The 21,774-nt window shown below is 43.7% G+C and overlaps 1 protein-coding gene across 2 annotated transcripts; it reads left to right on the forward strand.

Annotated features, from left to right (window-relative positions):
- Positions 1–5: 5 nt before the first annotated feature.
- On the forward strand, positions 6–13,158 carry ZSCAN25 (zinc finger and SCAN domain containing 25). 2 transcript variants are annotated; one of them, XM_043561234.1, is made up of 6 exons: positions 6–116; positions 2,674–3,089; positions 4,282–4,483; positions 5,094–5,185; positions 7,172–7,298; positions 11,381–13,158. In XM_043561234.1, exons 2-6 carry the CDS (start codon positions 2,703–2,705, stop codon positions 12,211–12,213), a joined length of 1,641 nt encoding a protein of 546 aa, XP_043417169.1. In that variant the 5' UTR covers positions 6–116; positions 2,674–2,702; the 3' UTR covers positions 12,214–13,158. The 2 variants fall into 2 exon arrangements, with proteins under 2 accessions (XP_043417169.1, XP_043417170.1); XM_043561235.1 differs by lacking the exon at positions 6–116 and having other exon boundaries at positions 2,989–3,093.
- The last annotated feature ends 8,616 nt before the right edge of the window (positions 13,159–21,774 follow it).

The raw sequence follows: 21,774 nt of genomic DNA on the forward strand, positions 1-21,774 counted from the left end.
AGCCCTAGAGAGGAAGCGGAAGGGGCTCTTTCCTCACGCACCTGTCTGACAGCGTCCGCGGCCCACATCCGGTCTCTGAGGGCTCGGGTCGGGTCGTCGTGGCTGAGGGGCTGAGGGTGAGAGCCGTTCTGGGGCGTCGCAGGGCTTCGCGGGGCGGCGGGCCGGCGGCGGATGCGGCGGGTGTGGGGGCCGGCTTTCGGTGCGGCTGCGGGTCGCGGAGGCGTTGGCGGAGGCGGCGGGGCTGACACAGCGGGCGGCGCGTTTCCCCGGAGCTGCCTCCCGCGGCACCGGGGCCCGGCGGGCGCGACCCGGGGGTTCAGGTGGGAGCGACGTTGGTCCCGCCGCGCCTAGGTTACCTCAGCGCGGGGGCGTCCACGAACTCGAGACCTTGAACCGACGCGGATCTCTCTGAAAATCGAAAGTAGTCATTTTAGAGCGAGACGTGGGAGACTCACTTAAAGAATGACTTCTTTTCAAGCCTTCTTTCTCTTCGTGAAGTACCAGGGATGAAAGATGAATGAAGACCTTTCTTGCCTTTAGAGAATCTGGTCGTCGGGGACACGTCGGTTAACATTTGTGCTGTAGTATGGTAATGCGATAGGGGTGTGAAGAAATGCAGTAGCTAGAAAGTCGTGAAAGAGAAATCTCAATAGATGTAGCAAAATGAAAAATGAATCGACTGAAAACGTAAAGTAGGTTTAGGAAGGATGTAGAAGTACACAAACACACAATAGAATATTAAGTAGAAGCTTCGGACGAATCTCCTGCTAGTTGCTTATTCTCTGTTGCATTAAGAGTGGTCTTTCCCTCTAAAAATGGAGCCCCTTCCCCACTTTGGACTCCCAGCCTACATACCCCTCACCTCCAACCCAAGCCCATCATGAAATTAAATAGTACTCATTCTCTAGTCTGGTATAAGCCTCTTCTTCTTCTTTTTTTAAATTTTTATTCATTTTTGAGAGAGAGCTTAAGTGGGGGAGGGGCAGAGAGAGAAGGGGACAGAGGATCCCAAGCAGGCTCTGTGCTGACAGCAGCGCCCGAAAAGGGGCTCCAGTTCATGAACCATGGGATCATGACATGAGCTGAAGTCAGACGCTCCACCGACTGAGCCACCCAGGCGCCCAAACCTTTTTCATGAGTAGTTGAACCTACGTTAACCTTTCTCTCATTTTGACTTCCTGTGTTTCTCATCTGTACCGTATCTTTTGGGAGGCAGAGTTTGGCCAGCCGTCTAACCTCTTACATCTTCAGTGTCGTCTTTGAAAAGTAAGGGGAGTAATACTCCCTATACATAATTGTATGTGTGTGTTCAGAGGCTTTCTAAATGGTAAAGCCTACACAAGTTAAAAGTCTTTTCGTTAATTTTAATGATATATATGTCACTCTGTTGTTTTCAACATGTGACACATGGTCACATCCAAGCCACCAGTAAGTCTTTTGGTTTTACCTCCAAAATATGTCTCGACTCTTTCTGCATCTTTGCCACCATCTTGATCATCTCCTGCTTGGACCACTGTTAAGTGCTGCTTCCCTTCTTTTTCTCTCTAACCTATTCTCTGTTGACATACGCCAGGCAAAATGACCTTTTACGCCAGGCAATGTAAAAACATATAGCTCCCTGCTAAAATAAGAAGATTAAGCCATAATTCTTAGTGTGGCCCATTTCCTGGATAATCTGGTTCTGCCTGCCTCTGTCACTTCTTCTCGTGCGGCTCTGTCCCTCACTTAACTTTGCCAAAGCTTCACTCCCATCGCCTTATTCTCAGACATGTGGAGTAATTTCTGACCTCAAGTCTGGTGCCTGGAAAAATCTCTGAATGACTGGCTCATACTCATCGGTGGGTCTCAGCCTAAGTGTCATCTCTTCAGAAGAGCCTTCTTTAAGTTATTCATCCCCCATTAACAGACCACCCTACACATTTCCTTTCTAGAAGTTATCTCCATTTAATTTTAACTTATTTGCTTGTATTTGTTTTTTTCTGTCTGTTGCACTAGTATATGAGTTTCAAAGGACAGGTGCCTTGTTTGTCTTGTTCTGTATTATATTTCTAGTTTCTGCAGGCCTGGCACATATATTTGTTGAACGTGTTAATTCTTTAAAAAAAAATTTTTTTTTTCAATGTTTATTTATTTTTGGGACAGAGAGAGACAGAGCATGAACGGGGGAGGGGCAGAGAGAGAGGGAGACACAGAATCGGAAACAGGCTCCAGGCTCCGAGCCATCAGCCCAGAGCCTGACGCGGGGCTCGAACTCACGGACCGCGAGATCGTGACCTGGCTGGAGTTGGATGCTTAACCAACTGCGCCACCCAGGCGCCCCTGAACGTGTTAATTCTTACAGTGTTGGAAGAGTAGGCCCTGGTGACTCATCTAATTATAACCTATTTTATATTTTCTGATTTTAGTGTTATCTCCCTAATGAGATCCTACAATGTTTGTGGGGATAAAGTAAACTTTTTACATTTTTCTTCACATACTAGGTGGTTACCAAATACTTACTGAATTGAATTGGCATGATTTTCAGGATATGTGTTTGGTCTTTTGTTCTGCTTCACAGAAACTAATTATGCTCTCCAGCAGAATATCCATTGATGTAGACAAAGAACTGTGATGGACTGACCTTTCCTTGTCTCACTTATGCTGCCATTATTGTTTGTCTGGTCTTCCCAATAGACCCTCAGTCTTCTGGGAGGAGTGTGAAGATGCTAAAGGAGCGTCCAGGGATGGCAGAAGACCCCCAGCAACAGATGGGTGTTCCTGTGGTAAAGCTGGAGAAAGAGTTGCCATGGGCCAGGGGAAGGGAGGACCCTAGTCCTGAGACTTTTCGTCTGAGGTTTCGGCAGTTCCGCTACCAGGAGGCAGCTGGTCCTCAGGAAGCCCTCAGGGAACTCCAGGAACTCTGTCGCCAGTGGCTGAGGCCTGAGCTGCATACCAAGGAGCAGATCATGGAGCTGCTGGTGCTGGAGCAGTTCCTGACCATCCTGCCACGGGAGTTCTATGCCTGGATTCGGGAGCATGGCTTGGAGAGTGGCAAGGCTCTTGTGGCCATGGTGGAGGACTTCACAGAGAGAACGTTGGAGGCCAAGGCGGTGGGTGAGAAGGGGGTATCTGGGTCTTGTTTTGTCGGTATGGGAAGGGGATATTTAAAGAATTGAAAGGTTTGAAGAAGCAGTGGGAGTAGATGAGGTGTACAGTCTCCTTCATCTGCTCCCAGACTCCCTGAGGTACTTTTTGGAAGGCAGTGGAGTTTTCAGCATGAGAAGCCATTCCCAAGGAAGATGCAGGGCCTGTAGAAGAGCTGTTAGCTTCCTTTCTGGTCATCAGGACAAAGGCCTGGCCATATTTCCTTTGTGAGCCCCAGGCCCAAAGAAGGTAGTCGTGACCAATTTGAAGATCCCTCATAGACTCCTTCTCTTTGGGCAGAGATGCATGTGGAAAGTGGGGAATTCCAATTGGATGAATATTATTATTAAGAAGCATTGTCTAAACAGTGCTGTTTCGATATCTGGGACGTTGGCTCAAGTGGCTCACGTTAGTGGTTCTGTGGTGGTGTTCTGGTGACACCGAGTAACTGCATCTCAGATGCTTCCTTGGGACTCTGGCCACATGTTTGTCATTCTGTGGTATAGTCACCTTATTGTTGGCTGGGAAAGAAGAGAGTAGGACTGAACATTACTGTTTTGCTTGCAAGTAATCATCTTTCTTTAGTTTATTCTTCCTTTTCCTACTGCAGTTATTCGTGACTTCCTCTGTAATCCTAAGAATTATTTTTTTATTCCCAATTCATGAGCTTAAAAGTAGACCAAGAAGGGCCTGTTTTTGTGAGTGTATCACAGTGTGAGTTGTCCTGATTTTCCTCGCTGTTTTTAGAGCAAGTTTTTCTCACTAGCTAATTCACTGCTGAATCAAGGCTTTGTATTTTTTACTTTCAGCATTTATAATTGGGGGATTTTTTTCCTAGTAGAGAGCATTTTGGGCTAAAGTTGTCAACCAAACAATATTTAGTCTCTCTGTGATATTATTCCTGGTGGAATTTGGTCAGTATTGAGGCAGGCAGGAGGGATCCTTGTAAAAGGGCAGGGACACATAACTGTTGCTCGGAGCCTGATAAAGAGAGGTTAACCTCTTTTTCACCTTCTCACTGATGTCCTGGGGAAGAGCTGAGCCGGCTTTGTCCTCCTCTTGCAGTTGGAATGGTCCTTTTCTTTGTTCTCTTTTTAGGTTTTAATTCAACTCCCTCACCCAGGCCTCATTCTAATAGGTGTTGGGGACTGTTCTTAGGTTCCATGCCTCGTGCAGGGAGAACGGGAGGAGACAGCACTTTGCAGAGGCCCTTGGGAACCAGGTGTTCACCTGGGGCCAGTGGAGGTCAAGCCTGAGTGGGGGATGCCCCATGGGGAAGGAGTTCAAGGCCTAGACCAAGGCACTGAGGAGCAACTCAGTCAAGACCCTGGAGCTGGGACACAAGCCTTCCAGGAGCAGGGTAAGATGTGAACAGTAAAGAAGTAAGGATGCAGAAAACTGCGCTTTGTGACCCTCCTTTACAAGCCCAGCAATTGATAAATAAGTTATCTGTGAGCTGTAATTAGGAGTTTTCCTGATTACTTCCTTGACTTCAGTAGGAAACAGATGAAGTGAAATTGTTTTCTATACCTTGACTCTCTGATTTTTGCAGGGGATATCTGGGGTTGTGTTCTCTTACCATTTCTTCTCTTCTTTCCCTCACATCCCTTCTAGAAACTTCCTGGAAATATGCAGGTGACATATAGGGGGATTTTTTAAGTGGGCAGACAAACCATATCCCTAAAAGTAATGTATGACTTCATTGTGTTACTGAATCTCAAAGAGGTTCCCAAAGAGTATTCTTTGAGGTTCTCAAAGAGTATTCCCAGAGTGTGACCAGAGAGCATGAATAGCCTTCAAGGGCCAGGGTACATTGGGTCGAGACCATCTGCCCAGTTGAGAAGAGGGTAGGTCTGTGTGGAGTCTCCTTAAGGTTCCTGGGTTCTGTGTGTCAGGCAGTGGACACCTTTGAACAAGCTAACTACAAGACAGCACTAATCTTTCTCATGCTTTTTTTTCCCTTTGCTTAGCTCTGCCAGTTCTTCAGGCTGGTTCTGGCCTCCCTCCAGTGAACACCAGAGACCAAGAGATGGCAGCTGGGTTCCTTTCATCTGGACCCCAGGTGAGCTGTACTTCTGCCTTTCTGACGTTGCTTTGAATGAGATTCACCTTCCCCAAAGTTTCCCTGCACAACAAAGCGCCACCCACACGTTGAATTATTGTACCTTTCTTGTTCTGATGGATATGATAGCTTTGTTTTCTCCACTTTGTCATCCTGATTTGTTGAGTTGAGCCTTATGCCTTAGGGCCCAGGCATGAGGCTCAATTCAGTTGATTTTATTGCTCTGTGACTTTTTTTTTTTAATTGACTCTGTATTTTTACTGAGGAGGAAGACATTATTGATAGAAACCCTATAAGCTTGATCTAGGCAGTGGTGGTCGATCAGGAAATCAATATCCTTTGTAGATCGTCTTTAGGGATACTTTTGCTGCTGCTTTTCCTTGGGATCCTCTCCTCCTCCCGTGTCAGCAGGAATGTAGCTGACTCAGGGTTGGAGACTCCCTGGAACACTGAGCAGAGTGTTCCCTCTGGCCTCTACCCCGACTACACCAAGATTTGGCCTTTTTTGACTTCTTTGCCTGCCACATATGGGGGTAATGAGCACAGTTGGGGCACTCTTGTCATGTCTACTCTGTGTTGAGTGTTACCAGGGAGGTGGGAGATTTCCAGTGTGGCACCTTTTTGAAGGGGACAGTGAGTGTTTTGTTTTTTATTTTGAGAGAGAGAGAGAGAGAGAGAGAGCAGGGAAGGGGCAGAGAGAGAGGGAGAGATTGAGAATCCCAAGCAGGATTCTGCATTCAGTGTGGAGTCCAGCGCAGGGCTCGATGTGGGGCTCAAACACATGAATCATGAGATTGACCTGAGCTGCAATCAAGAGTTGGATGCTTAACCAACTGAACCACCCAGGTGTCCAAGAGACAGTGAGTTTTAAAGTGAAGAGTCCTTATAGAAGGAAGGTAGAAGGAAAGGGGTCATTTGTCAGAAAAAAATAATGACTCAAATCTGGTCTAGCTAAAGCACTGTTTGGGCAAGTTTTATGCCTGTACCATTTCCTGTTTCTGTTTCCCTAGCATGTGTTTTGGAGGAGATGAAGGATGATAGCATGTTTTAATTTTTCCAGACCCTCTTTTTTGCCGTAATAGTTCTTCATGGTGTTGTGGATGATAGTGAATTTATTTTATTTTATTACTGTTTTTTTAAATGTTTATTTTAGAGAGAGACAGAGAATGTGTGTGTGCACAAGCAGGGGAGGGACAGAGAGAGAGGGAGACACAAAATCTGAAGCAGGCTTTGCACTGTCAGCTCAGAGCCTGATGTGGGACTCAAACCCACGACTGTGAGATCATGATCTGAACTGAAGTCAGTTGCTTAACTTACTGAGCCACCCAGGCGCCCAGTACTGAATTTATTTAAAAATTTTTTTTAACGTTTTTTATTTATTTTTGAGACAGAGAGAGACAGAGCATGAACGGGGGAGGGGCAGAGAGAGAGGGAGACACAGAATCGGAAGCAAGCTCAAGGCTCTGAGCCATCAGCCCAGAGCCCGACGCGGGGCTCGAACTCACGGACCGCAAGATCGTGACCTGAGCTGAAGTCGGCTGCTTAACCGACTGAGCCACCCAGGCGCCCCAGAATTTATTTTAATACAGTATTGTTCTTAAGACAAGGCCTGCCCAAATATTTACTTCCCTTTGAGGGAAGATCAGTTTTAGATGAAGGGATAAATAGCTCTGGGTCTTGATCAAGCTTGAGGATTGAGTGGAGGCAATTGAAAAGCAGGAATTACGTGTTGTGGTTGTTAAGGTACAACCTAGGTGTCTGCAGCAGAGACTCGGAAATATAGTAGCTCAGACAAGTCCATTACTTCCCTGTCCTTAAACTACCAAGAGGTAGGGACTTGTGCTCCCAAGACCATCTAGGGGTCTGGTTCCTTCTGTCTCTTGCTCTGTTCTTCCCTAGAGTATTATCCCTGTGTTTGCTTCCGCTTTTAGACTCTTCCTACTTTGGGATTATTTCTTTATCCATAACACTCTTCTGTTGTTTCAGGGGTTGGGACCATTTAAAGATATGACTCTGGCCTTCCCTGAGGAGGAATGGAGACATGTGACCCCAGCCCAGATAGACTGTTTTGGGGAATATGTGGAACCCCAGGACTGTGGGGTCTCACCTCCAGGTAAGACTGTTTCCATCCCAAAGGTAAGAAACTGAGGAGTTGTGAAAGTTACAGGTTGGAGTTCTTGCCCTTGCCCCAGATTTCAGAACCTGGTGCTACCAACAAAAGAAGGCAAGTAAATGGGTCCAAGGAAAGAGTGTGGACCCAGGGTTTAAGGAGCCGGGCATGTGCTTTCCTGTCGGGAGAGGAACCAACGAGGGGGCAAGAAAACACAAGGTAGTTGTACTGGCTGTGATGAGACAGGTTGCTCATTAGGATTCCTGGAGCACCTATTCTGTCTCTGACTGAAGAGTACCCACGCAGGCTTGAAAGCAAAAGACGATCTTGTGTCTCGTTCCCTCAGCAGGGATTTATTGAGTGCCCCTCAGGCACTGGCTCCAACTTTGCAGCTTTGTGTTGGGGCAGGACTAACGGTAGGGCAGCCTTCGGAGCACCAGGCGTGTGTACAGAGAATGCCCAGCTGCTCGATGTGGGCCCCTGTCACAGAGCAAGCAGAGCCTGGGCTGGGTCTGTCTCAGGTGGTGGCTAGGTTTTACCTGGGGTTGGAGCTGGAAGGGTGAGACCATGATGCACATGGAAAGTGCTCACAGGAGGAGGAGCAGCAAGAGAAGGAGGAAGAGTGAGCCTGGCGAAGTACAGGGAGAGGCCCTGGCGGGGAAGCCGGGGAGGGCACTGCAGGGGCTGGAGACTGCCGGAGTGGTGGTATCTCTGCAGGTTGGAGAGGGAGAGGAAAAGAAACGTGAGTGGGAACAACCCTTTCCTCTGTTCCCTCTGCTTTTCTTTTCATAACTTTTTGAGTATGTGCTGACTGCTCATCTGTCCTGACTCCACCCCACCTGGCATTTTTCCATCTTGAAATATGTTGAGGGATAAATGAGAGTATCACTGTACTGCCTTTAGTGCATGAGAGAACCGGTCCTGGCTCCACCACTTACTGTGACCTTTCTGGGCTTCCGTTTCTTCAGTCGCAAAATGGGGACATTCACAGAGCTCTCATGGCGTCGTGAGGATTAAGTGAGATGATAAATCTTAGCATTTGGTGAATATGATAGTGTTAGATACTTTTATTAGCTATACAAATATTATTCCTTTATGAGTCAGTCAACATTCATTTATTCACCCAAAAATATTTATTTGGTATTGTGGCCAGTACTCTGCCAGTCACTATGAAGAGTTAAAGTCCCTTGCCTTTGCGATCTTAGCAGTTCATATGAAGAGTCCAAATGCACGGAATAATGGTCCTTGTGGAGTAGTGTAAGGGGCCCTAGAGGAGGGGCTCAGGAGACCTGGGTCCAGGACAGGGTTGTCACACCATGGCAGTGATGTGAGTGGCCAAAGGATGCCAACATGTGTTACAAAGAGATGTAAGACTTCTTTTTTTATTAAAAACTATTATTAAAAAATGTTTATTTGTTTTTGACAGAGAGAGAGAGAGAGAGAGGGGAGGGGCAGAGAGAAAGGGAGACACAGAATTCGAAGCAGGCTCCAGGCTCTGAGCTGTCAGTACAGAGCCTGACATGGGGCTTGAACCTATGAACTGTGAGATCATGACCAGAGCAGAAGTTGGACGCTTAATCGACTAAGCCATCCAGGCGTCCTGAGATACAAGACTTCTGTAGATGGTAGAGGATGTGGAAACCTTCAGACATAACTATGCGGTTCAGGACCTCTTGCAACACAGCTGAGATGGTGGGGATACCAATATTCTAGTGCCTTGATGCCCCCAGGGACCCTCTGCTGGTGATGCTGCTGTGTGTTGGAATGATTCTGCCCTCTTATTCCAGAGGATTTTTATACCTGCCCTGCCCCCCGTCCCTGCCATCTGACTGTTCTAGAGACTCTGGTTGTATTCTTGTGCTGTTCTCACTGTTTCAAACGACCCAAGCACTTCCATAAGCATTTATGCGGAGTCTGGGTGGGCCAAGGTCCATTTCCCATGCATACTGTCTACTGGCTGTCTGAACCATCAGGTCTTCCTGTGATTTATTCCCATGTACTTGTGGCTCCTGCATTGATAGCTGTTTTGGATTAGGCCCGAGAAACTAGAATTCTATGATACATAATACCTAGCACATACTCACATCTCCCCAGGGTCCAGCTAAGACTCGTGCATTGCATTTAGTGTCAGTTTTACTATTCGTAACACCTGAAAACTGGAAATTACCCAAATGAATATCAGTCAAGTTCATAAATAGATTACAATATATTCTGACAGTGTCATACCAATGAAAAAGAGCATAGTGTAACTATAGCTACATTCCATAATATGGGTGAATCTTACAAGGATAATAATGAGTGGAAGGATCCAGAAACAATATTTGAATCCACTGCACAAAGTTCAAGACCAGGTAAAAGTACTTTATGCTGATAAAAGTTTGAATAGCATGTTAGCCAGGGGGTGGCAGAATATAGTCACTGAAGGGGCTGGGAGAGGGCTTTCTGGATACTGGTAGTTTCTTGAACTGGATGCTTTTTATATAGTTGTGTTCATTATGAAAATTCTTTGAATCCTACAGTTACGTTTTGTGCATCTTTACTTTCATGGAAAGTTTATAGAAGAATCTGTCAGAGGTGACAGCTGTGTCCTTCATATTTGTTTAGGCATGTGATGTTTTCCTTTTTGTGTTTTAACGGCCTTACCTGAAAGGACTCTTTCTGTGCCTAAGTGCTGCTTGTCATTTTTGTCTCTTTCTCTCTCTTTTTTTTTTAAGATTTTATTTTTAAGTAATTTCTATACCCAATGTGGGGCTTGAGCTCACAGCCCTGAGATCAAGAGTCACATGCTATATTGACTGAGCCAGGTTCCCCTCCTCTCTTTTTTTCTGTCTTGGCTCTTTTGCTTCCTAGGGCCTTCCCTTTTGTTCACCTCCCCTTCCGCCTGTTCTGTAAACAATTGTTCTGTTAATTTAGAGAGAGTGAAACAGGGATCAGAGAAAGAACTTCTAGAAGGGTTGAGGCATTTCAGCAGCATTCACGCACATTTCAGTCCGGTAGAAGTCAGTGACAGATCGGATTCATTCATTCATCCAGTAGTTAGTAAGCATGTGACAGTCTCCCAGGAGACTCAGATTAATAAAATCTGGTTAGGTGGAGGGAGGAGCGGGGGCAGGGACCATGTGCTGAGCAAGTGTATGGAGGCTATGGAGAACTCTCAAGTAGCCCACCTGGATGGAATAAGCTGGAATAGGTTTATAATCTCTAGGGCAGGGAGAACACCTTGAGGAATGTAAAATGGCATTTTCAACAAGGTCGTGTATAAATAAGTGCACAATAAACAAAGTGCTAATTCAGTATAAATGTGCTGAAGAGACATAGCTAAGAGAGTAATCAGGGAATGTTTCTTCAAGGAAATCATTGAGTTAGATTTAGAAGGAAATACAAGTCTGAGTTAGAAAATTAACTGAGAGCACATTAAGATTTGGCAGACTATTCTGTAAAAGAGATATGGAGAGTTTTAGCTCAGGTTGCTACAATAGAATATTATAAGCCAGTGGCTTAAAACAACAAACATTTATTTCTCCGAGTTCTGGAGGCTGAGAAGTTCAAGATCAAGGTTCCTGTAGATTCAGTGTCTGGAGAGCGCCCTCCTCCTGGCTTGTAGCTGGCTGCCACCTCACTGTCTTCACATGGCAGACAGAGTAAGATTGTGGGATTGAGGGATCTATCCTGTGTCTTTGCCTCTCCCATCATGAGGGATCATGCTCACATGATTTCTGTGCTAAGAGCTCTGGTTTCCCTTCCTCTTTTTATAAGGACACTGATCCCATCATGGGGGCTCCACCCTAATGACTGTACCTTATAACTTCCTGAACAGCCCATCTCCTGATATCATCATGTTGGAGCTTAGGTTTTCAACCTATGAATTTGGGGAAGACACAAACATTCATTCAGTCAGTAACAAAGTGGGAAAAGGTAAAGTGAAGTCTGGTTTTAGAGTCCATGAAAGAAAACCGTATTGAGGTTATTGGTCAAAGGGAAAAAGAAAGAACTGTTAATGGGACATCTTTAGAAGCCAAGTTCTAACATAGAACTTTACTTTCATAACTGCTACAGAATTAGCTTGTATCTCCTTTGTCCTGTAGGCATTGGGAGCAAGGAAAAGGAGTCTAAAACCCAGCAGGCAGACCTCAAGGGGGCGCTTGCTCGGGTGACGGCAGAGAGGTTTGGGGAAGCCACACTCCAGAGCCCTGAGCTTGGAAGAACCTGTGAGCAGGAGCCCAGTAGCTCTGTGGGAAACATGCCAGGGCCGCCTCCTCCTCAGCATGGTGTCATACCCCTGCCCGATGACCTCAAGACCCACAGCTCCTTTTGGAAGCCTTTTCAGTGCCCCGAGTGTGGAAAAGGCTTCAGTCGGAGCTCAAATCTTGTCAGACACCAGCGAACCCATGAAGAAGAGAAATCCTATGGGTGTGTTGAGTGTGGGAAGGGGTTCACCTTGAGAGAGTACCTCATGAAGCACCAGAGAACCCACCTGGGAAAGAGACCCTATGTGTGCAGTGAGTGCTGGAAAACGTTCAGTCAGAGGCACCACCTCGAGGTCCACCAGAGGAGTCACACAGGGGAGAAGCCTTACAAGTGTGGTGACTGCTGGAAAAGCTTTAGCCGGAGGCAGCATCTGCAGGTGCATCGGAGAACTCACACAGGGGAGAAGCCCTACACTTGTGAGTGCGGCAAGAGCTTCAGCAGGAACGCAAACCTGGCTGTGCACCGGCGAGCCCACACCGGGGAGAAGCCGTATGGGTGTCAGGTGTGTGGGAAGCGGTTCAGTAAAGGGGAGCGATTGGTCAGACACCAGAGGATCCACACTGGGGAGAAGCCCTACCACTGTCCAGCCTGCGGGAGGAGCTTCAACCAGAGGTCCATCCTCAATCGGCATCAGAAAACTCAGCATCGCCAGGAGACCCTGGCACAGTAAGGATGCACCTTTTTTACGAAAGGAAGGTGCTGGAAGGTGTAGGACCTTTCAGAATCGCCAAGTGGAGGGAGATCCCATTGGAGGATGCATTCGTCTTTCCTCACTGAAGGGCTTTGAGGAGGGAGTGGTAGAGTGATAGGGTGCAGAAAGGCACTTTGAACCATTTTCTTTCCATTTGTTGTCAAACAAAAGCAAGGCAATGCCTGATTTATTTTGAGTTTCCAGAGAGCACAGCTCCTCACGTCTCTTATCCAAGTGGTGCAAACTGTTTTTTACTGTCTTTTGGGAAATTATATCCTGAACTTCAGTTCAGGTTGAAGTTTTTCTCCTTCATTGGGATGTCATGTACGCCTCTCGAGCAAGTCTGACAAAGTTTTGTCCCATGTTGGCAAGTTACACCTCATTGAGATGAGGGCTTTATCGACCTGCAAAATCATTAGTTCAGACTCTGCCTCTCTTCTTTTCCACTTAACAAGTATTTATTGAACAGCTACTGTGTCTGGTGCTGGGAGCACAGTGGTGAATGAGGCACATGAGCTGTGAGCCTCCCGGAACTGGTGATTTAGCAGTGGGAACACACACAGAACCATTAATAGCTCCAGACATTCTAAGTTATGTTTGTGGTACGTGCTGTTTGAGAGGGTAGTCTTCTGGTGCTCACTCGTTCTGCCCTGCCACTCAGGTGCTGGATCTTCCCCTCCCTAGTTAGGATCTTTCAGGCAGCCTTGTTTATTTTACTTTATTTTTACCCCCTTTGTCTCTGTAACAGCATACCCTCATTTGTATAGTTTCCCCATTATTCCTTGTACTGTAACAACTATCCACCCATCCAATAGGAAATTAATATTTTGCTATTGATTACCGAATAAACATGAAAGTATTTTAAAAAGTGTTCAGTTCTACATAAAGATCTAATTAAATAAATCTGAAAGATGAACTATTATTTATACACTGTATTTGATGGCATTTTATAGCATATAAGATGCTTTTTTTTCTATTTCCACTTTATCATTCCACACATATTTATTGAGGCCCAACAGTGTGCCAGGAACTCTTAGGTGCTTGCCATATATTAGTAAATAAAATGGGGAAAGTCCCTGACCTCGTGGAGCCTACATTTTAGTGAATATATTTGATCTTCAGAACCTCCTAAGGTGGAACCCATGGGTACTCCCATAAACTCTCTGGACCTGGGATCTGAGCCTTTGTCCTTGGTCCTTGTCAGTGTCTTGCCTTGAAATGCATTCGCCACCTACCTCTTGCTACCGGATAGTCTCTGTCAATACATCTGTCAATACACAGATCCTTGTCATCTGGGAGGCTCTCAGTTGCCAACTGGGACTGATGAGGTGGTAGTGATGTGTTTTACATAAGTGCCGATTCAGGCAAAATAGAGATGTTTGTAGGCATTTAAAAATACTTAATGAGAAGATACAGTATTTGTACTGTTTACACTTTCTTATTTTGCCATCACTAAAAGGTTTCCTTTCTGTTTAAAATTCTGTTTAAAATATCTGTGTAATGAGCATGGACTACAATGCAGTGTTGTTGTAGTGCTATGCTTTCAAATGCTGGATGCTGGGTGAGTTTGTCTTGTTGACATGGTACTATAATTATAAGATGTGATTTGTTTTGTGGTGCCTTTTAATATTAGATTCTTTTACTCTAAGGTTTTTTTCTCCCCATTTTTTATTGTAAATCAGATAAATGATGACTTCAACACAGTTGTATTACTCAGTCTACTTTGAAACACATTATTTTATCACATATTTCTTAGATAACTATGGTAGATAGCCATGATGTTTAATTTTGATTTAGCAGATGATTTCCTGGCCTCTCCACTGTCTCCATGAGCCTCTAGTAGCCAGTCCATAAATATATCTGAGATGTCATCCACTATCTGAGACACTAGGCTGCTTCTCCTTAGCAGTGTTGTGATCCAGATGCAGAATCAGCTCTTTTTTCCCCACTTCCCAGACAAGCTTGGCAAAGCTTGTAGCCAGCTAGCAGCCAAACCCAGGGAAAGGCTTTTCATGAGTCTCTGGCTTCTGGTCTGTAGGACCTGCGGGCTGACCTGGCTTGAGCTTGGCCTTCTCTAGGAGGACCATATTCCAAAGCTAGGTGAGGAGTGTTGGGCCACTACAGGCTGGGAGTTGCTCATCAGTGGTCTTCCTGTTTACCTGAATTAAATGGTTAGATTCTTTTTGATAATATGCTTAGCCAAATAGGACTGTGGGTTTTCAGCCAATTGGAATCCCTTCAGAGAAACTCAGGTAGGAGCCAGGTCTTGCTTTTTTTCTTGGGCACCTGTATCTGCTTTGAGACCAAAGCTCATGGATGATGCCTCAAACAGCCTCAAAAATTTTTTTCCATGGAATTTTAGTAGCATGTATTTTTGTTATGTATTCAAATGTTAAATATTTTTCTGTATTTTTCTATTTAGAGATTTTTTTATAATAGAAAATTTCAGACATATATAATGAATCCCCATGTATTCATTATTTGGCTTTACCCATTGTAAACTCCTAGCCCATCTTGTTTTATGTCTATACCCTTTTTACCTGTCTTCCTACCCTACTGAAGTATTTCAAAACAGCTCCCAAATACTGTCTATAAATATTTCAGTGTGTACCTCTGAAAGATAAGAACTCCTTGAGGGATGCCTGGGTGGCTCAGTCAGTTAAGTGTCCAACTCTTGATTTTGGCTCAGGTCATGACCTCACAATTTGTGAGATCAAGCCCCGCGTTGAGCTCTGTGTTGACAGCGTAGGGCCTGCTTGGGACTCTCTCTTTTCCTCTTTCTCCTGTCTCTGCTCTTTCCCTGCTCGCACTTGCTCTCTCAAAATAAACTCTTTGCAAAAGAAAACCCACAATACTATTATCATACCAATTAAAAATAATTTCATAATTTGCAATTAATGTTTTCTTAAAAAGCACATAATTTTAAAAAGTTTATTTGAATTAGGATCTAAATAAGATGGATAAATTGTAATTGGTTGCTTTGTCTTCTAAGTCTTACAATGTATAATTCCTATTTTTTCTCTTGAAATTCATTCATGGAAGCAACTGCATTATTTATTTATCCTGTAGAATTTCTTGTCTTTGAATTTTGCTGTTTGCATACCCATCACGTTATTTAATATGTTTTTTTGCCCTCTATATTAACCAAAAACTTAAAGGAATAACCAAATTCATTTCTTGTATTTTGGCAAGAACACATTATAGATGATGGCATGTCTGGTTGTTTCTCTCTGATGTTAGGATCCTAGATATATTTATTTCATAAATTCTATAAATGATTCATTTATTAGCTGGAATGCTTCTGTCAGAAATTTTCCCTCATTAACCATTAGGTTTCTTAGATAGAGTTCACAGGAAAGGAAATGCTTGATTCGTCTTTTTGCCTGTTTTCACAATAATGATCTGGTTGCTTTGTTTTCTGTAATTGTGATCAGGTATTTTTTCAATCAGAATACATTCATGGATTTTGGATTTACAGCCAGTCCACTGTACTTCTTGATGCTCAGATCATTTCACTTTTGGTCATTGGGAGCCTTTTCAACTTGCTTCCTGATTCCTTTTGACATAACTCTAGTCATCTTTGATAGCTTCTTTATTTTCTGATAGGATAGGATGTTGCAAACTCCTCTTGTACATTTCCTGCTCCCTTTGAGAGTGAAGAGAAGTGCTATTAATTATGCCAGGACAATATGGTAAAGTGGGACTCCAGGACAGATGGGGATATTTGGTCACCTTATATACAGCCGTCATTGTGTGTGATTGGGTGTCTGTGGTTTCTTCACCCAACTATAATGTTGGGCACTTTCAGGGCTGGCAGGTAGTGTGTCCCATGCTGCTGTGATAATGAAGAGTGCCACTCCAAGGGGTATGACCTTTGTAAGAGAAACCCCTTTTTATACCTTGGGTGGTGACTTTCTGCCCAAGGTCTGTCCTGGGGAGCTATTGCATTAAACATTTGCTTTTCAAAATGTATGCCATGAATGTTATCAGCAGCCTGATTATATTTCAGTACTTCCAGGTCCTCTTTTATTCCAGCCTAGGGGCAATTTGAAGAGCCCTTGTTTCTTAAAAAGTAAGTTGGTTTCAAGTTCATCATGCAACACAGGCTGGCTTTATCTACTTCTGAGGTGAGGAAAGTAACTATCAGGAACATGTTTCTCTAGAGTCTACTTGCCCTTTTATTTTTTTATTTGTATTCTATTTTTAATTTTTTTTTAAGTTTATTTATTTTGAGAGAGAGAGTGTACATGAACGAGCATGTGAGTGGGGGAGTGGCAGAGAGGGGGACTGAGAGAATCCCAACCAGGCTCCACACTGGCATTACAGGGCTGATATGAAATTCAAGATCATGACCTGAACTAAAATCAAGAGTTGGATGCTTAACTGACTGAGCCATCCAAGAGCCCTGCTACTTGTTCTTTTACAATTTAGCCAGTTTCTCAGCCTCTGCACTACTAATATTTTGTGCCAGGTAGTTCTTTGTTTTGGAGGCTGTCCTGGCTGTTTTGTGCATCAACCTACTACATGCTAGTAACACTCCCCAATCATAACAACTAAGGAGGTTTCCAGACATTTCCAAATGTCCCCTGGGTGGCAAAATTGACCCTTGCTGAGAATCACTGCTTGTAACATTCAGGATAATTGCTGTTGCGAATTAGATGTTTTGTTTTTTTCTAATTTAAATTTTAGCCAACATAGAATGCAATATTGATTTCAGGAGTAGAATTTATTGATTCATCACTTAGAGCATGCAGTGCTCATTACAACTGCTCTTCTTAAGTACCCATCATTCATCTAGCCCATCCCCCCCCCCCGCGCGCCCCCCCCCCCCCCCATTAACCCTCAGTTTGTTCTCTATCTTGTTAAGTAGTTGGTTTAGTTAGTGAAAGAAAGGACTGGCATTTCAAGGACTAGAGCTATTTCCTGCTAAGCTTAATACCCCAGCCTCACTGTCTAGAGAACAAAGTTTTACTAGAGATCACTGGGATTAAATGTAGTATTGCCATGTAGGGCCAAGAGCTATTGAGATAGAATCTCAGGATAGAGGCCTGGAAACTCTAAAACCTAGGTGGTTTCTATGCAGGCAACCTGGCTTATTGCTTTGGGTTCTTTTCAGGCAAGCACCTGCCACAGAGCCTCTATATCACAGAGAACTTTTGCTTGGGGCCTAGATTCGCCTTTCCCAGTAAATGCATGTGTGTAGTGAGGGCCACTTAAACTCAATGCAGCCAATGCCAGCCTTTTTTCCTTCATAATAAGGTCCTCAAGGCACACAGTAGACAGTAAATATTTCAATGAAAGGTCTGGATTTCTGCCTTTTTTAGTGGCTAGAATGGTCATAAGAGTGCCTGAGGAAGAAACATGACATCACACTGCCCCTAGTGGCCCCTCTGATATGGCTGACATCTCTAGCTGTTGTGCTACCAACTGCAGTCACATCTAATTCACTTAGAAATGCCATAAGCCAAAGAAATTCACTGGGGCTTCCTACAATTTTGTATTCCTATCTTATTTTTTCCCTTTTATCTCAGTTTCTGAAGGACACATTTCTAAAGATTTATCATGTCCAACCTATCCCCAGTATTGACACATTTCAATAAAACATTTCAGTAAAAATTTGTTCACGACAGGGAGGGCGGGCAACGTTCTCCCTTGTGTTTGTTGCTGGGAATCTGAACTGCTAAGAGTGAGGATGGAGAGGGTTGGGTAAGGCAGGTGTTGTCCCTTGATAAACAGAGGGACTTGGGAGGAGCAATTCCAGTTTCCTGGAAGGGTGAATGGGCTCCAGTAGAATGGCTGCCATTGCTGCCACATGCTGTAGCCATAGCTCTGTCATCTGAGTGGCCAGAGACCAGGAAATGGCCGTACTCCCAAGAGCTCACCTCATATGTTTCCCTTCCTTAGTAAAAACCATAATCTCTGGAAAAGGTAGTAGATTAACCTTTAGATAGATTGGAAACAAAGAGGTGGCACGAGTCTATACCTTGTGACTCCCACCTCTGGTAGCTATTTGAGTATTATGTTATCTCTGTGTCTGTGAAACAGTTGAGGAAAATCTGATTTACATCACCTAGAGATTTCATTGACTCCTGCAAAAGCTCAGCCTGTTGTATGAACAGGAAAAGTACAATGAACAATAAGTGGTTTCTCATCAAGAGCCAGTCTTCTTACTAGGTTTCTCCAGTCTTTAAGGGTTCCTGCTGCCTGAACTGAGGTGCTAATGGAAGGACTGGAAAGTAAGAGATGGAAAAAATCCCAGCAGTTAAAACAGTGTGGAACTCATTCGTAAATAGACCAATGGAATAGCAGGAAAGGTTGAGAAATAGCCCTGGCTCTGTACTGAAGAGGTTATTTTTTTTTAAAGTCACATTGGTATAATTGGATAGCTATTTGGAGAAAGATAAAAATAGACCCACTTCTCACATCATATCCAAGAGTGAACTCCAGATGTATCAGGGATGTAACTAAAAAATGAAACTACCCAAGTACCAGAAGACACTGCGGATGAATTCCTCTAAAACATGGGTTCAGGGAAAAGGCTTTAAAACTATGGCTTAAAATCCAGATGCACTAAAAGAAAAGATTGGTGCATTCCTACATAAAAATTTTGAGAACTTCTGAATGGCAAAAACCATAAGCAAAGACAAATGACAAGTTGGGAGAAAATACTTGCAACATAACGCAAAGTTCCAGTATTTCTAATATATGAAGAACTTTGTAAAAAAAAATGAGTTAACCCCCCAAACAAAACAACCCCACTGAAAAATTGATAAACTAGAGATCACAAAAAAAGATACCAAAATGGCTATTAATGATATAAAAAGATGTTCACCTTCGCTCAAAATAAACTCCAATTAAAACTGCACTGACTGAGAGATTTCTTTTCCATCACATTGGCCAAAATTCCAAAGCTTGACAATACACACTATTGATGAGTTTATGGGGAAACAAACAGGAATTCTTACCCATTGCTAGCAGAATGCAAAATAGTGCAGCCTCATGTGGAGGAGAATTTAGTAATAGCTAACAAAATTATGGATGAATTTACTGTAAAGCTATCCCTCTAACAATATGAAAATACACATGCACAACATTATTCATTACAGCATTCTTACTGCAAAAAATACTGGAAGCTGCATAAATATCCAAGATAGGTGATTGAAAAAATTATGACACATCCACACAATGTAGTATTGTGCAAATTTTAAAAACATTATCATGGGGCACCTAGGTCGCTCAGTCAGTTAAGCATCTGATTCTTGGTGTCGGCTCAGGTTATGATCTCATAGTTTGTGAGTTCAAGCCCCACATTGGGCTCTGCGCTGGCAGCATGGAGCCTCTCTTTCCCTCTCTCTCTGCCCCTCCTCCGCTCCCACTGTCTCTGTCTCTCTCAAAATAAATAAATACACTTTAAAAAAGTAAAAAACATTGGGTCAGTTTTCACAATTGGAATATGAATCTGGCTTAGGTAGAATCATATCAATGTTAAATGTACTAATGTTGATAATTGTGTTGTGGTTATGTAAGAGAATATCCCTGTTCTTAGGAAATACACACTGAAAAATTTAAGGATAAAGGACCATTGTGTATATGTGAGGGGGAGGAAGGAGGAAGAAGAGGGAAGAAAAGAAACAAGGTAAAAATGTTAAGGATAAGTTAATCCAGGTAAAGGGATATATGGATACGTTGTACTATTGTCATTGTAACTTTTATGTAATTATTGAAAATTCTTGAAATTATTTTATTATAAAAATTTCAAGTGTTAAAAAAAAGAAGAACTAACATCATTTACTACTTCTGACCATGGGAGGAAAAGGGTCCCACGTACTTGTCCGATGATAATGGCCCTAAAGTGGGAGCAAGAGGGTGGCACAGCATATAGCTCACAAGATACACCAATTTAATCATACCTCATCTTGCTCAAGAGCTGCAGATTCATTCCCACATTTTTTCACTGTGCATGGTGGGCCAAGCCTCCTTCATGCAGTGAATGAAGCTGGTGTGGCAGCTTTCTTTTCGGTGTCTTCATCCATATTCTTGTTTTTGTGTAGGTGTACTCACAAAATACTTTCCATTCAGCCTTTAGACCGGTCATTTGCTTCAGGCCTTGTGACCTCTACAGGTGCTTTCAGCCACATTATACCTCCTGCCACAAATTAGGGATCATCTTCCCCAAACCTGCTGGCTTTAGCCCATTGCTTCAGGGAGCATCTTTGGTCATTAATGCATGCTCTGGTTGATACATACATACAGGTATCCCTGTGGACATTCAATCTCACAGTGTTTTGGAATTATTTCATAATTTGTAATTTACTTGGTGCTTATGACAGACCTCTATGACAGTACAAAACTGATGGTCAAATAAATGAAATCTGGAGGGTTAACTGGTTTGAACAGCAATGAGTTAAAAGGGAAGAGTAAGCCTCATTGTAGAATTGTTGAATATGAAATAACAGAAGGGTTGTTAGATGTTGGGGACTGGTCTTTAGAAGGCAGGTCAGGGTTGAAAGCCTAGTTTTTTGGTGTGTTTTGTTTTGTTTTTTTTTAGAGTCAGTGGGTATGCCAGAAATTAGGCTTTCTGGGTGCCTATCACACACCCCTAGTATGTGATAGAGTTTACCTACCATCCAGTGACCCTGGGTATACATCTGGAAGCTCCCCCAATGCCAAGCCCTAGCAAACTTTGCAGGACCTCAGCTCCAGCCCACATCTAGTATCTTTACGCACGTTAGATCAGCAAGAGCTGTTATGCCTAGAGACCCATAACATTCCAGTGTCCTCACTGGTCCCTGACTGCTCTGTCACCCCCTACTCCAAATGTGACCCTGATGCCTCTCTGGTAAATCCTACCTGGCTCTGATCATACCTCTACCTTGAAGTACTTTACACTTCAGGAAACTCAGGGAAGGGGAGTAGTGGGACATGTAACTGGATGGTGTGGGGTTGGACTTTAGAAGATCATTTTCTCATAGAATAATGGCATCTGACTCAAAAGATCCAGTGTATTAGATCTAGAAGTTAGTGATCCAGCTCCACTGTCTAAGAACTTTCCCTTGCTTTCCACGCTACTGCAGAGGATACTGCTGCCTCTGGGTGGTAGTCAACACTCAGTAAATCCAGCTATGTCAGCTTGCTGGGGTGTATTCACATCCTTGCTAGTGGTGGAGTTAGCAAGTCTTTGTCATACTTTGTGCTCAAGGTGAAAACTGTCCTTAGGATAGTCCAGATTAGAGGTTTTGTTCTTTATGCTGTTAAGTTAATTAAAAAAGGAGGCCATTAATTTGACTGAGGTAGTTCTAATGCCTTGGCAGCCTACATAAGCAACCCAAAACCTAAGTCTGTAAATGCCTCAAGGTTAAGAAATCAAAACATAAGGACAAACAGTCACAAACAGCCAACTGGGCTTTCTCATACAAGACAAATGTAAGCCCTAGCCAATCAAATGGTTTCCTTGCTTTGCTTCCTATCTTTTTACATGTCATGCCACTACCTCCTGTGGATAGAGTGCTGCTAACCACTTCTGGTTTGATACTGCCTGAT

This window comes from Prionailurus bengalensis, chromosome E3 (genome assembly GCF_016509475.1).
Source record: "Prionailurus bengalensis isolate Pbe53 chromosome E3, Fcat_Pben_1.1_paternal_pri, whole genome shotgun sequence".
Taxonomy (NCBI): Eukaryota; Metazoa; Chordata; class Mammalia; order Carnivora; family Felidae; genus Prionailurus; species Prionailurus bengalensis.